This window comes from Mastigoproctus giganteus, chromosome 1, assembly GCF_048544385.1.
Source record: "Mastigoproctus giganteus isolate SK-2022 chromosome 1, ASM4854438v1, whole genome shotgun sequence".
Taxonomy (NCBI): Eukaryota; Metazoa; Arthropoda; class Arachnida; order Uropygi; family Thelyphonidae; genus Mastigoproctus; species Mastigoproctus giganteus.
Genome location: NC_143575.1, coordinates 85,957,247 through 85,973,229, shown reverse-complemented (window position 1 = coordinate 85,973,229; position 15,983 = coordinate 85,957,247). Strand labels below are relative to the sequence as shown.

Below are 15,983 nucleotides of genomic sequence, written 5' to 3'. Positions count from 1 at the left end.
AGAGCATCCTTGGATTCAGGGGAAGTCCCTGTGGACTGGAGATGTGCGAATGTATCCTCAATTTACAAAGGAGGATCCAAGGATGACATGAATAATTACAGGCCAGTTAGCTTAACTTCTATTCCAGGAAATAATGGTGTCACTGGCTAAAGAAGTCATGTAAGATCATCTATACAAGGCTGCAATTATATTTCAGACACAACATGGGCATGTTAAGGAGAAATCTTGTCTGACCAATTTGATTGGATACTACTATGCAGTCACAAAGGAACTGGATGCAAAAAATAATTTTGATATTATATAATTGGATTTCAGGAAAGCTTTTGATACTGCTGTACAAATTGGAGCAGTGTGGCATTAAGGGAAAGATACTGCTATGGATAAAGGGATGGTTAATTGGAAGAAGACAGAATGGTTATTAATGGACACTGCTCTTCATGGAATTATATTATTAGTGGAGTTCCTCAGGGTTGAATGCTGGGCCCATTGTTGTTTTATATATTTATTAATGATACTGATGAAGGTATATCAGGCTAACGTCTAAGTTTGCAGATGATATTAAAGTAGTTGAAGAGTAGTTAGATAGTAATCAAGGTAAGCTACTACAAAAAGATTTAAAAAATTAGGCGGATGGGCTGAGAAATGGCAACTGAAGTTTAACATTGACAAATACAAGGTACTGCATATGGATAGCAATAACCCCAGAGTAACATACCAACTATACGGTACTACACTCAAGGTAGTTGAAAATGAAAAAGACTTGTGGGTAATTGTGCAGTCAGATATGAAGCTCTTTGAGCAGTACAGACAGGCTACCAGGACAGCTCATAGGGTTTTGTCAACAATATACAGGAATTTTGCTATCAGGGTTAAGGAGGTGATTCTACCAATGTATAAGGAAAGATATGCCCAAAGTTTGATAAACTTTGGGCATATCTTTCCCTAAGAATTCCTCATGTGTGAATGTAGATTCAAAATACTCATTCAGTTTTTCAGCAGCCTGAGCAGGATCATCAACAGTCAAACCTTCGATATCAAGCTGACCAATTTGATTCATCCCTTTCCTTCTAGTGTTTACCTAAGTAAACGCTAGAAGAACTCCATGTCTTTGCTATTTTTCTTTGCATCCTTCGCCCTTGCATTATAAAAAATTAAAAATAAAAGTAGTAATACCAAGGGTGGTGCAGGGCTCATCAGATCCTTTTAATGTATAATTCCAATTAAACATTTCACTTCCAAAACTTGCTTAAATGCATAATTAGGAAGGTAAATGAAGTTACAGCCACTAATCTTTAACTGGTGATTATCATGTAACAGTTATTTCACCAAGGGCTCTGTCTGACTAAGTACCATGGCTACTGGATTGATAGCATTTTATAATGCCCTGTGGGTGATAAAGCAGCATTTCCATTATATTGGTGGCAAGACTTCCTTGCATAATTGTAATCTACAGTTGAGTTATTTTATTTGTACCTTTTTGTGTCAGATTAAGTGTATACGTGAATGTGTACTGTTATAATTTCTTTAACTAGATATTTAGCAGAACAAATTCTAATTGAAAATAACTCATGTAGTTTGCAATTGTTTCCTCTTTTAACAATATTTTTAAACTGTATAAGCCAAATGATTTTAGATAGTGCTTTTATTTTTGTAACTAAAACAAAAGTCAGCTTGAGTAGTTGTGACTTGAAAATGACTTGAAGCTTTTAACTTTATATCTTATGGGTTTTGATTTCATCATAAACCATAGGGTGTAATCAGGAGAGGAACTTTAATAATGGTTCCTTTCCTGATTAATTTGTTCTGTAAACAGATTTTTTTTTAATTGTTGGAATGTCAAACTGTATTATAATTTTTTTTTTTTTTTTTTTTTAATTCAGGAACTGTTGAAAAGGCTACAACATTATAATCCATCAAACAGACATGATTCAGTATTAGGTTTAAAGGAGTTGCTGAGTGATCATCCAGACTTAATTGGTCCTCATATTTCTGTATTAGTTAAACAGGTTGTTGGCTTACTGATAGATAAAGATTCCTTAGTAAGGAAATCTGTCATATCTCTCTTAAACTTAATATTAACTAATACTTCCTCTATCAAGATTGCTCCTTTTTTCCCCATTTTAAGTTCTCATTTATGCTGTGCAATGACTCACATTATTAGTGATATTCGCCAAGACTCATTGAAGTTCTTAGATGTTTTACTAGAAAAGTTTCCAGAACTTATTTGTTCATCTCCAAATGCAGTTCTGCATAATTTCTTGGAACAGATATCTACTGTGAAAGAAAAACGCACTAGAGCCTCTATTGAACATAGACAGCTCCTAGTAAATTTAGGTGAAAAATTATCTTCACAGGTATGGAGACTCGCGGTATTGAGACGAATGCAGAAATTTTTAGAAGCAGTTCTAAATCATTTTTCAACCAGTGTCAAAAAGGATGATAGTGTTTCTGAACTTTATTGGGATGCATGTAAGCCTGTGGATATTGTGCTGTATCTTCATGGAGGGCTTAAACCACAACTGTCAGAAAAGTTTTCACTTAATAGTGCACAACCTTTCCTTTCAGACTCAATAAATATATTTAAAGACTCAACTCGTATCCAAAGTTATATAAATGTGTTAATGCCTCTGCTTATGGAAACTTGGTGGGAATCTTCTCCCTCTACTATTTCAACTCTTCCAGGTAAGATTTAAAGTGTCAGTATACTTTATAGTAGACTCACAATTATCCAGGAGTGAATTAAACGGGTTGCAGATTAATGAGGCTTTCTACAGCCTGTAGAAATCTAAGTCAGATAACAAAAAGAAATATGTGAAATCCATTACAGGTGTTGTTTTTTTACATTTTGTAATTACTGTAGTGCCAGAATATTTCAAGCTACATCCCCACCTTAGCTTTCTGCTTACTAACCACTCTACTCATATTTGAGTAACACATTTCAGTTTTTTTTTTTTTTTTTTTTAATTCATGTCTGAGTGCACTATCATGCTAAAACAGAAAAGAATTATTTTTATTGAATAAAAACTTCAACTCATCGAGAATAATGAGGTGCTAAAGTGCCAACTTCAATGAGATTTTACTTAAATGTATCTGGGACAGTAAGGAAATGCCACTCTGTTAACGAGATGCTTAGAAATTTACGTAATACCTTTGTCAAAGACAAACCAAGGTTGTAAAAGCAGACTTCATTGTTTTCCTTTTTCAAAATATTGTTTGCATTAAGTTTTTATGTCAAAGCTTTTCACACTAGTCTACTTTTGTAAATATGAATATGTATGGACATAAATATATATTTTTTCACATTTATTGAGTTTTTATTTCATTTTATGGATTATCTGGGCCAATTTATTTCCCATTCACCCTGGATAATTGAGCCTACTGTATATATTACATGTGATTTATTATATTAGTTCTTATTTGACCATATATTAACACTTGAATCTGTTTTTTAACATTAAAAAACATTGAAAGAATAAAAATAAATAGAGAGTAACCCATTCAGTTAGTAATACTTTCAGTAATAATAATCGATGAGTCCAGTTTAAAAAATTCCCATATCTCATTTTCCTTATTTTTCAGATACTATAATCAAGTTTAAAAATTGGCCATATTGAAAAATGTATATCACTGCTTGGCAGGAAATGAATGATACAGAACTTTTAGAGATATTATATGAAAGAAATTTATGCCTATCAGTTCTGGCCATTGAAAGTAACATAAGATAGAACTGCCATGTAAGACATCAGAATTTTTTGACATTTCTGATATAGTGCTTTAAAATTTTTGGAATGAAATTTTTCAGCAGGCCAGGAAATCCAAGACAACTTATAATGTGAAGTGCCAACTGAGTGTTTGCAGTTAAAACATTTTAATGCATTACATTTGACAGGAGTGTTATAACCAAAAGACCCTAATATATTCCACTATAAAGGCTTAATGCATTAAAAAATTTTTTATTTTATATAATTATAAAAACTATAGATCAATCACCTTGAGGTACATTAGATATAAATCCTGACATTGTTGTAAAAATTCTTGATTTCTCAGCAGGAGTGAAAACTGGAATGTAGAATATGTAACCAGGAAGAAACACAAGAATACAGAATGCAGAAGTGGTGAAGTTTAACAAAGTACCATGGAATTAGCAATATGACAGTAAATCAAGTCATATTATTGTTGCCCTATAGAGGTACTAGATGAGACTGTAGAGGTACAGTCGGTCCTCGTATAACACGTGTTTACATTACATGAATTCGATCATACACGATTTATAAATAGGGGAACGTTATCTTATATAGCACGAACCAAATTCGCTTATGCACGATTCGCCTTTGTGTTTACAAGAAATGGCAGTCAAATGCGAAATCACCCCAACTGAACGCAACACGATAGGAATGAAGAAGATTCTGAAAATGTATTTGTTTTTTTTATCAGTGAAGGGGAAACACATTTCACCATAATAACGTAAAAACTAACACAATTCAGCTATCGGTATAATCGCAAATGCAATTAGATGGAGTTTACTACCAGTTTATAACAGATTCCACTAGCAGAAACGCAACTGGAAATTGTTTTTATTGTTTTATGGTAGTAACCCCCAGAAATGTGCTTTAGTAAAATGTGAGGTGTTAATAGCGTATCTCGGCCTTTACCGTGTTGTTTATTCAGTTGCTACACGCGCACAGCTTTGTTTATGTGTATCAAGCGTGCCTCCTCGTTTTGTAATTGTGCTTTATTCCCTAAAAATGAGTAAAATGCTTAAAAGGTGTGAGAATGGAAGCGTCCTACAGATTCAGAGAGAAAAATAAAAGCAATATCGATAAACAGAGGCGGACTGGATCAAAAATTCTTACCTGGGAAAATTTATAGTGGCCTCATACTACGGTTTATGGCCAAAATCACACCGGCCTCCGGCCCACTGGGGTTTCCCCGGTAAGGCTTATGGCCAGTCCGCCTCTGTCGATAGAGAAAAAAAATACGCTTTGAGCGAAATGAAAGACCGTGTGATATTGCACGTGCTACAGACCTAAATGAGGCAACGGCGAGAATTACAAAGAATGCGGAGAAAATAAAAACAACTTTCATAGCAGGAACAACTCAAAGTGTAATTAAAATCCATTAGATTAAGACAAGAATTGGAAGAGATGGAACGGCTGTCATCTGTTTGGATAGAAAATCAAACAAAAAACAAGTTTGCTTACGATAGAAGCAAAAGCATTAGCAATATTTTATTACGTAATAAAATACGTAAGCATTTTATTACGACTTACGTATTATAATTTATACTTACGTATTATAAAATACGTATTTTATTACGACTATTTTATTTAATATAATAAATTTTTTATGAATAAAATACGTATTTTATTCGTAAAAAATACTTTTTTATAATATAATAAAAATAAATATTTTTTATTATTTATTATATTATAATAAAAAAAAATATTATAATATTATTTTTTATTACGTATTTTAATCGTTATAAAATACTTACGTATTTTATAACGATTAAAATTACCCGATTATTTATTGTGTTTGGTAATGTTTTGGTTCCAAATGTGTGTTCAATCTTGGGGGGTCGGCACCTAATCCCACTTTTCCCATAGGGCCTGTTGTTTATATTGCACAATTTTGCATTGCACGAGGGTTTCTAGGAACACAACTATCGTGCTATACGAGGACAGACTGTAATTGGTTTCTTTGATGTGAAGCAATTACTGAAATTGTCCATGAGAATGAAAAAAATCTGGGAGGCATCAAATCTGGAAGGTTCAGATAGGACTGATATCCAAATCTTTATTCTTATTGATGGTAGCATTAGGAGAGCATACATATAATGAGCTACTTTTAATGCTATTCTACAGAGGATTGCACCCCTAAAATAAACTAAACTTTGTTCATAAACAAGTTTGTGATTGCTTTAATCTTGTTCAGCTAAATGTTTCTGGTTTAGAAACAATCATTGTACCATACTCTTGGTCTCCTTTGTGATTCTTTCTCTAGAAGTAAGCACTTTGATAGCTAGTAAGCCACTCCTGTGTGCTTACTTCAGAAAGGGAAAAGCATGCAAACTTCAGAAATTGAATATTGCATTATGGCTAGAATCACTTCACAGGTTTGCAAGTTTGTAGAATAATTCAGAGGGAAAAGGAAATCCAGCATATTTACCTGAGACAAACCGACAGTGGCCCTAAGTAGGTGGGGGGGGGTTTAAATTTTAAAAACTTTTAGAAAGTTTCATGATTTATGAGTTTCATATTTCATGACCTTCATTTTCCAAATAAGTGGTAGGGTAGCATAACAGCTACTCCTCTGCAGCAGGTGCTTCAGGGTTTACAAAAAAGGGGGGAAAATAGAATAATTCATGGAATAATAAGCTGTGAGGTTTGTAACCACATGACTCATTTTGATATTTTGCCTTATGATTTATTATATTAGGACAAGTATCAGGATATGAAATTATTACTTTTTACACTATTTAATAGTATTACTTTTTAAACTATTAAAAGCAAAGAGATTTTTATAGCATGTTTGTGGTTGTTAATTTATAGGTGATGGAAGAAGAAATGGAAACTAAAGAGCTCTACAAATTGGTTTTAGGCTACTTAAAAATTTATAACTTATTAACAGTAAATTAAATTTTTTTTATAGGAAATTTGCTTCCTCTTGAATCAGCTGCCATTATGGATTGTATTTTACACATAATGTTGCTGTTAGGTGAATGTCTGGAGTTGCTAGCTAAGCAAGAAGAAAATTATTCTATAGTAAGTATTATTATCATTCAATTAGAACAGAGCTTAAATGGAATTTAAGCTTTTTTCAATCTGTGAAGTGTTCTGTAGTAATTAATACTTTGCTGTGTAATCTTTGAGTGAATCTGTATTCTAGTTGAACACACTTATATGAAAGGTAAAGAACGTATGATTGAAATATGTTCTTCGGGGTTGTTTTTTTTTCTTTTTTCTTTTTTTTTTTTTTTTCTCAAAATTGTAAATTTTAGTATTTTAGCTGATGCTTTATAAGCATCAGCCAAAAAAAAAAAAAACAAAACAAAACAAAAAAACCCTTCCCACATCACTTGCCCATCCCCTCCAGTAATTTTTCTAGTTCTTCCTTGAACTTACTCAAACAACCCACTTCCACAACAGCAGATGGAATTTTGTTCCAACAATTAACCACCCACTGGCTGAAGGCAAATTTCGGCACATCTATTCTGCAACCATCCTTCCTCAGTTTGAATTTATGCCCTTTCATGTTTGTAGTCTGAGCAAGAGGATAGCATTCAGCTTGCTTAATCTGTTCAGAACTTTAAACGTCTCAATCGTATCACTAATTTTTCTAGTTGTTTTTGTAGTAGTTTACCTTAATTACTGTCACTAACTACTCTGCTGACATTAGTATCATCTGAAAACTTAGATATTAAGCCTGATATACCTTCATCAGTATCATTAATAAATATTAAAGGCAGCAATGGGTCCAGCACTGAACCCTAGAAGACTCCACTGACAACATTAGTTCATCAAAAGCAGTGTCCATTAATAAACACTCTCTGTCTTCTCTCTATCCATTTTAATGTATAGCACCTGTAATCTTGCAATTCTGTTAATGACAAGGCTCTTGATGGCAGCATTTTGGAAGTAGAGAGCTGTTCTCTCAGGAGATAACAAAAACCAATGGAATAACTGTCAGGATGGTGATAAGCCATCACAGCTAAGTTGTAAAATACACTTCTAGAAAGAGAAGTGCTATTAATTTGCAGTGCAGTACTGGAGTAATTCGTAATGTGAACATTGGTTTCTGTGAGCATTGCCATGGTGTAAGGTAAATTCATTTGCAAGCTGCAAATTATTATTAAGCTTATGGATTAACAACTTAATGATTAAAACAAGTATCATCTTTGATTTGGATGAAAAGTTTCAGTCTTCCTAAATGCAGATAGTTAATTTTTCATTTTCAAAAGCCAACCACAGAGACATTTCAATCCAGTTTTTAAGCGAAAGCATATTTTCTTCGAAACTATGCATGCTCCCAAGTTCCTGGATCCTCTAAATTTTCAGAGACAATTTTGTTTTTGTACTTGTTTTACAAAGAAAATCCTCCAGCAGAAATTCTATGTATCAATCACATGGGAATTTCGCAAATACCTGACGTTGTATAACTCGTGCAAAGGAAACAGGCAGACCATGTGTGAGCATGAAACAATTGAGGAAGTGAGATGTATATTCTTCAGAAGCTCAAGAAAAATCATCGTGTGGAAGTCATGAATTAGGTCTGCCACAACCAAACATTTTGAAAGTAATACGGAAATATTTGCAACTGAAGCCTTATTACTATCAAGTGTCATGCAGTTAGGCAAAATGAAGCATAACAATTTCTGTGTGGAAATGCAGGCAAGGCAAGATGATGAAAATGACCTGCTCAAGCATATATTGTTCAGTGATGAATCTACACTTTATGTTAGTGGCTATGTCAATACAGTGTTCATGTTTTGGGCACAGAAAAAACAGGTGAGTGCTTACTTAAACGTGTTTCAAACAGCCTGAAAGTCAGTGTATTCTGTGCTTTGAGTTCAGAGAAAGTTTGCAGCCTTCCTTTTTTTCATGAAAAAAAGTAGCTGTGATTCCTATAAATGATCACAGAGGCTTTTTTTTTTTATTATTATTATTATCTCAATATGCTTGAGAATTTTCTGATACCTCAAGTCAGCACTGAAGATTTCACTGGACAATTGTTCTTACAGCAAGATGGTGCTTCACCTTATTATCATCTACATGTGACAGCATGCCTGGATCAACACTTCCAAGGAATATGAATTGGTTGTTCGGGTCCAATTCATTGGTCTCCATGATCCCCAAACTCAGTGTCAGTGGATTTTTGACTTTGGGGTTTTGTGAAAGATGTCTGTCTAATCACCATTATCAAGGAATATGGTTGAACCAAAGGTCAGAATCACTGCTGCAGCAAAAGTAACCCTTGAAACACTGCATAAATGTGGGAGGAGTTTGGTTTGCAGTGGGATATTTGTCAAATAACCACTTTTGCCCATATTGAAAATCTGTAGCTGTGTAGCTGTGTCTAATCAAAACTTCAGGTATTCTTCTTTATTTGATGTATATGTCTTCTCCAGTTTCTAAAATTATGGTGCTTACAAACGTTTAAAGTTGTTAAGCTACTTTGTAATAAACCACCATGTAATATGATGCCTACCACAATCTTTATGTGGCAATAGCGACTTAATGTGCATTGAAACGCCACAGATTTGACAAATATACTGACTTCTGTAATATGTAATCCCATTATCTAACAATGTTTAGAATCACTCACTCATAAATGTAACTGCAGATGGCAGTAGATAGATTAGAATCTCATAAATTAGGCATCCTTGGGATCCAGCATATGCTACATTTTTGAGGTTATGCACAGGGGTTATTTTCAGTGAATACAGTAGCTGTGATCCCTATAATCTCCATAAAACAATAGTTGCAAGCATTAAGCCAAAATAAATGTCAACCCGTACTGCAGATTGGTCTGGTCAGTAACATACTTGCCTAAGAAATAAAGTTCATGAGTTTGAATGTTGAGTATTGCTATATCTGATTTTTTTTTTTTTTTTTTTGTTATGGGGTTTAAATTCAGTTCTGTAAATAATAGTGTCTGGAGACTAGGCCCTGCGAGGCAATCTGATTGAGGTATTTAAGGCTTTGAATGGAACGAGCAAGCTCAGTGCTGATGGGATTCTTCCTCTTGATCAGACTATGCCAGGGGTGGGCACGCATGAGGTCAATGAGAGCCGCATTCTGGTTTTTCATATATTATAAAGAGCCACACTCTAGTTACATAGTATTAAATACACAAATTCAAATTTAATTTAATTTAATTAATATGATTACTAATTCTACACAAGTCTTAAGTGCTATGTAAAGTATACATATATAAGAAAATATAATTAAGAGAAATAAAATACAAAATAATTATTTCAAAATTTTAATAATAAAAATGCATTAATAAAAAGTATAACATTTAACAAAGACCTTTGGTCAAATCTTTGAAATTTGGCGTAAAATTTGTTAAAGCCGTTCGCAGCAGTTCAGTGAGATGATGATTGGTCAACTGCGAACAATATTTCAACTTTGTGAACTTCATTGTGGAGTACAAAGATTCACAGCAATATGTTGTACCAAAAATTGAAATTAGACGCAAGCAGCTTTCTTTAAATGTGAATATTTTGATTCTGGCACGAGTTTCCAAAATTCAATTATAGAAGTAGATTTGTGCTGCATTTGCAATGCCTGATCCTCTTTCATCTCTAATAACTCCAGTTCCCCAGCCGCTTTTTCAACAAGTATTATTTCAGAAATTGGAAATCCATCTTCAGTAATATCACAAATAAATGGATTCACAAAATATGCAAATGTAGATTTCAAACTTTTCAAATCTTCAAACCTATGTTTGAAATCTGCTTGCAATTCTTCCAATTTTTCTTTGTATTTGTCTAACTTTTCTTCTTTGATATTAATTATATTTGCTTTTACTCATGGAAAATGATTAAATATTTTGTTCTTAAGATCGTACACAAAAAGCCGAAGTTTAGCTTCAAAACTAAATACGGTTTGTGACAAACCAATAATAATTTTTTCCTTTCCTTGTAAAGCCAAATTAAGTGTTTGCAAATGTTCTATAATGTCTGTAAGGAACATTAAGTCAGAAAGCCAAGTTTCATTTTCTAATTCTGGGTATTTTTTTTCCTTTTTCTTTTGTAAATGTTATGATAGGATTTAGGAGTTCCACAAAATGGCTCAAAACATTGTAAATTGACAGCCATCTTACAACATGGCTGTTGTAAGATGGGGATAAATCACTGGGCAATTGATCTGTTTCGTCATTCACTCGCAACTCTTCTAAAAAGTTCTTAAATTGACGATGTGTTTTGGCATTTGTTCTAATTAAATTCACAATCTGCAAAACAATCTTCCACACATTTTCGTATTTGAAGTACTTCGCTATGAGATGCTCACGGTGAATTATGCAGTGAAGAGGTAAGAAACGTGGAATTTTAGGATCGTTGTTTAAAAGACCAACGAGACCTTGTTTTTCCCTATCATTGCAGGTGCTCTGTCAGTTGCAACACTTACAAGTTTATCACGAAGCAATTCAAACCTGTTCATTACTTCATCAAGCACATTTCTAACATCGATAACATGAGTTTTTTCGATAAGAGCTACTAGGTCTAACATTTCTTCCTTCACATTTACGTCTGCAGATACATAGCGGACAAAAACGGCCAATTGTGGAACATCCTGAATGTCTGTAGACTCGTTGAGAGCTAAACTAAATGCCGTATAATTTTTCAAATCACACATCAAACTATTTTCAACATTTTTACTAATTGCACCAATACGATGCTCAGTTGTACGGCGTGACATAGGAACCTGTGCGATCAGTTTATGCAGTTTTGTGTTATCTGGATCCAAAACTTTAACCACTTCTTCCAAGTTTCTTTTAATAAATTCTCCTTCTCCATATGGACATTTGGCACGAGCAATATTCCAAGCTATCAAAAAACTAGCTTCGTTTGCTCTGTCACCTTCGCAACTAAAAGAAGACAAGAGTCCTTTTTGCTTAGGAAGACCAGATTGCAAGGACTTAAGTTTCTCTGTTCACAATTTTGAATTGAGTGGATATTGGGTTGAAAAGTGGGGATGACTTACTTCATAATGTCGACGTAAATTGCTTACTTTGTAGTTTGCATTCGTAACTTTACAAATAAGACACAACGACTTTCCATTATTGTCAATAAAAGCAAAATTTTCTACCCATTCTTCTTGAAAGATTCTATTTTCTTGTTCGTATTTTCTCTTTTTTGATATTTTCTGAGGTCATGTTTCAAAAAATGTAAATAAATTTAATTCCAAAGTTTGAAATTGAAACTCTTATGGGAGGTTTGGTCACATTTTCTACCCACTCCCGGTGTAGTGTTGCACAAGTCCGCTGATGGCGCCAGCAGTGTAAATGTGCGCAGATTTATTTATAATCAAAATAAAAATAGCAAAATATCTAGACATAAAAAAAAAAAATAAACACAACATAAAATCCGTATAACAAAATATTAGTTACTTAGTTAATTTAACAAGATTCAGTGAAAAAAGTTCTGAAATAATAAAAAAAATTGGATTTAAATTTTCAATGGGAGCCGCACTTAACTCAATGAAGAACCGCATGCAGCTCTGAGAGCTGCATTTGCCCACCGTTGGATTATGCACATGAAGAGGCATAAATTCAAATTGAGGAAGGGCGTTTGCAGAATAGATGTGCAGAAGCTTGCCTTAGTCAACAGGTGGTTGGCTGTTGGAACAAACTTCCATCTGATATTGTGAAAGTGGATAGTCTGAATATAAATCCAAGGAAGAACTAGACAAACTGTTGAAGGGGATGGATAATAAGTGAGCTTTCTTGCATCATCTGCCACAATAATACTAAATAGTTCAATTTGATTTCAGAAATTGAATCATTTTAAAAACTAAATACAGGTGACCCCTGCCGAGTGCAGGGGGGGGTATGTTCAGACCATCTGAACATGGCAATTTCACATTCAGCGGGGATCTGTTGTTATGGAAAAATGGAGATTGGGTTCTAAAACTTTTATATAGGAAATTAAAAACATAATCTGTGTTACAAATGGTACAATTTATTTTTAAAAGAAATTAACAATTTCACTTTGTAATTTAAAATGTATTCCAACTAAAAACATCATAAAATATATAGAAGTAATATTTTTCTATGCTAATTTTTGCTGGAATGGGGGTTTCAAAAATGAACAGCGAGTCGGACTTCCTCCATAATTTCTCATCTCTCATTCCATTGATCTAATTGAGTGACAGCGAGTTCGTGCCCCTAACGTAAATGTAAAGGGTCCCTATGTTAAAAGAAAACTAAAGCCCCAAAAAATCAAAACTAAATTATGGAAATAACTGAAACTTAATCAGGTATACGTTTCCATTATGGAATCGAAATGAATTCTTACCTAAATTTAAAATAAAACTGCATGCTGAAAAAAGTAAAACAATGATATAAAACTTTTAATTGACCATGACTTACTAACACATATGAAGAAACTTCAATTGATGAAACTGCTAGCAAATGGTGAACATGCTTTTGAAGTTGAAATTGACTTACAAAATCTGGAATTTTTGTCTGTCGCTGTTTTGTCATGATCTTTCATATGTTGAACCTTAAAATCGTCAATGCCTCTCTTAATTTTGGTACTCCTATGAAAGTCAGGACTTCCTGTATAATCTTCTCCTTCAGGAACTGGGCTGCTTTTGGAATCTATTATACCCTTCTAAAATTTGACTGATTGCAAAACTGCAAAGTGCCACAAAAACAGCTGTCTCTGATAACAAAGTCGCTTAGAATGAAATCGATGACATTATAAATTCCATAGCTAAAGCAACTACATATTATGTAATAAGGTAGCACAGCTGAGTCAAATATACCGCGCTACTGCGAACCTTAGGCAGCGCACAACACGATCCATGTTGCATGGCCTTCTACCGCATAAGTGCGAATCTGCGCACGGTGAAGCCTCGCTCAGCGAGGGGTCACCTGTATATATTACTGTACTGTAGCATAAAAGGTACAAGAAAAGGACCTAGATCTCTACACAGGAGGTGACAGTAGATAGCCACATGGTATATGAAGAGTAGGACACCCAAAATTAACTGTTGGAAATACTGTATATGCTGAAGGAAAATAGAAGGTAACATGACCATTGTTCATTCCAAGCCTGGCAGACCATGTCTAGTTCACAGTACCATTATACTGTGAACTAGTATCGAATCTCTCACATAATGAATGATTTTATATGTTGCAAATATGTAGTAACAATGGCATACAGTCCAAGAAATGTGTAAGACAGAAATTGGTGTTTTTAAATTATTAATGAGACATAATGCATAAATCTGGTACTGATGGTGCTTTTATTTATTTATTTTTTAAAATTCATCTAGTCTATTTACCCTTGTATAGTCGACTGTCCTGGGAGAAATATTCAAAAAAGCACCAAATTTTTGCAGCTTTGCTGTACAGCAATACCCTGCATAGCACTGATAATTAGTACCGAAACTGTTCCATGTTATGTGAAACCGTGCTGATTGAGGTATAATTATAATGGGTTTTAATTGAATGCATACCAGAGAAACAGTCTATAAACAAATTATAATAAATCTATAAACAATTTGCGCTTGATAACCAATTAAAAGGATTTGAAATAAAAGAATATTGCAAAAATTTTATTAATGAAAAGGCAACATCATGAGATGAGAAAAAAATTTTATTGTTTATTTAGGTATTTCAATAATGAAGTCTGGTGAAGTCGTCTCTTCTTTTTCTCGGTGTACAGGTCTTTGTAGCATCAAATCCCATCTTGCAAAAATTGGCATATCTTGATGCTACGTCCAACATTCCGATCTCTATTCATAACCGCCTCGCAGGCCATGGCACCTCCATAGCCAGGTGGGCAGGGGCAGCAGTGCGTAGCACACGTTTCTTGATTAGACCGGGGTTCGAGCCCATGACCACCAAATACGGAGGATGCAGAAAGGTCAGGGAATGACCACCGCCTATCCCCGGAGCAATATGGCCTTAGTTGCCAATGCTCCTAAAAACCAAATAACAAACAACAACAATTCGCAGGCCATGTCAACTCCCCGAAAAACTTCCTCCAATTCTTCTGTTGAAAATTCTTTTGATGCCACTTCAGTGTTTTCCTCTTCTTAATATGCAGTTTGCTCATTAATTTCAATGAGAGTTGCATCATCTAAGTCATTTGCATGTGAGTCAATTCAGTCATGTATATTGGCAGTGTCCAAAGTTTCTAACCCCAAGTCTTTTCCGATCTTCACAATATCTTCGGCAATTGTCTGAACTTGCGATTCAAAACCAGTGAAATCATTTGCCAAATGAGGAAAAACATGCTGCCAAACAGAACACATGTTGTTGGCAGTGATTTCTAGCCAAGATGCAGATATATTTTCGATTGCATTCCTGATGTTATAATTTTTTCAAAATGTTTGTAAAGATAATGATCCCATTCCTGTTGAAGCTTGAATCGCTTGGAAAAAAGTTCACCGCAGATAATACACCTTGAATGTAGCAATTACACCTTGATTCATGGGTTGTAAGAGAGATGTGTTAGGTGGAAAAAAGCATATTTTTATATTTTCATTGAGATCAGAAATTTCAAAATTTCAGATGGATGGCGTGGTGCATTGTCTAAAAGCAACAAAATTTTGAACTCCATCCCTTCATCTTTGCAGTAACATTCAAACCGTCGGACAAGAATAATTTATGAACCATTCTGTAAACAATTCTCTTGTAATCCACGCTTTCTTATGGATCGCAAAATTACGGGCAATGTGCTTTTTACGCAACCATTTATAGCTCTTGGGTTTTCTGCTCTGAACACGAGTAGAGGCTTCAATTTACAATCCCCAGATGAGTTTCCACCCAACAAAAGTGTTAAACGATCGTTTGATGCTGTATATCCAGATTGGGCCTTTTCATTTTCAGCTAAAAAAAGTTCGTGAGGACATTTTTTTTCCAGAACAGTCCAGTTTCGTCGACGTTCAAAATTTGTTCGTCCTTGTAGCCACCTTCCTCAATAATGTCTTTCAATTCACTGGGAAATCTTGCAGCAGCGTCTTTGTTTGCACATGCACTTTCACCTGAGATACGAATATTGTGAAGCCCAACACGGTTTCTAAATCGGAAAAACCAACAATGACTGGCTGTAAATATTTCTTTAGTCTCCTCCTCTTCATTTTCTTCTTTTTCCTTCAGCGTGTTATAAAGACTCATGGCTTTTGCTTGAATGATGTTTTGATTCAAAGGAATTCTCTTTTGATTACAATCTTCTATCCATATCAATAAAAAATGTTCCATATTAATCAATAGCAAAACTGCTTTGCTTAGTTATCACTTTCGTC

At 34.2% G+C, this 15,983-nt stretch overlaps 1 protein-coding gene across 1 annotated transcript in view; it reads left to right on the top strand.

The window, feature by feature from the left end:
* LOC150090965 (testis-expressed protein 10 homolog) overlaps positions 1–15,983 on the top strand; it is a 35,464-nt gene that overhangs the window by 14,025 nt on the left and 5,456 nt on the right. Inside the window, exons 3-4 of the mRNA XM_090378800.1 lie at positions 1,881–2,682; positions 6,652–6,764. Coding sequence (XP_090234926.1) covers positions 1,881–2,682; positions 6,652–6,764 — 915 coding nt within the window. The remainder of the gene's footprint in view (positions 1–1,880; positions 2,683–6,651; positions 6,765–15,983) is intronic.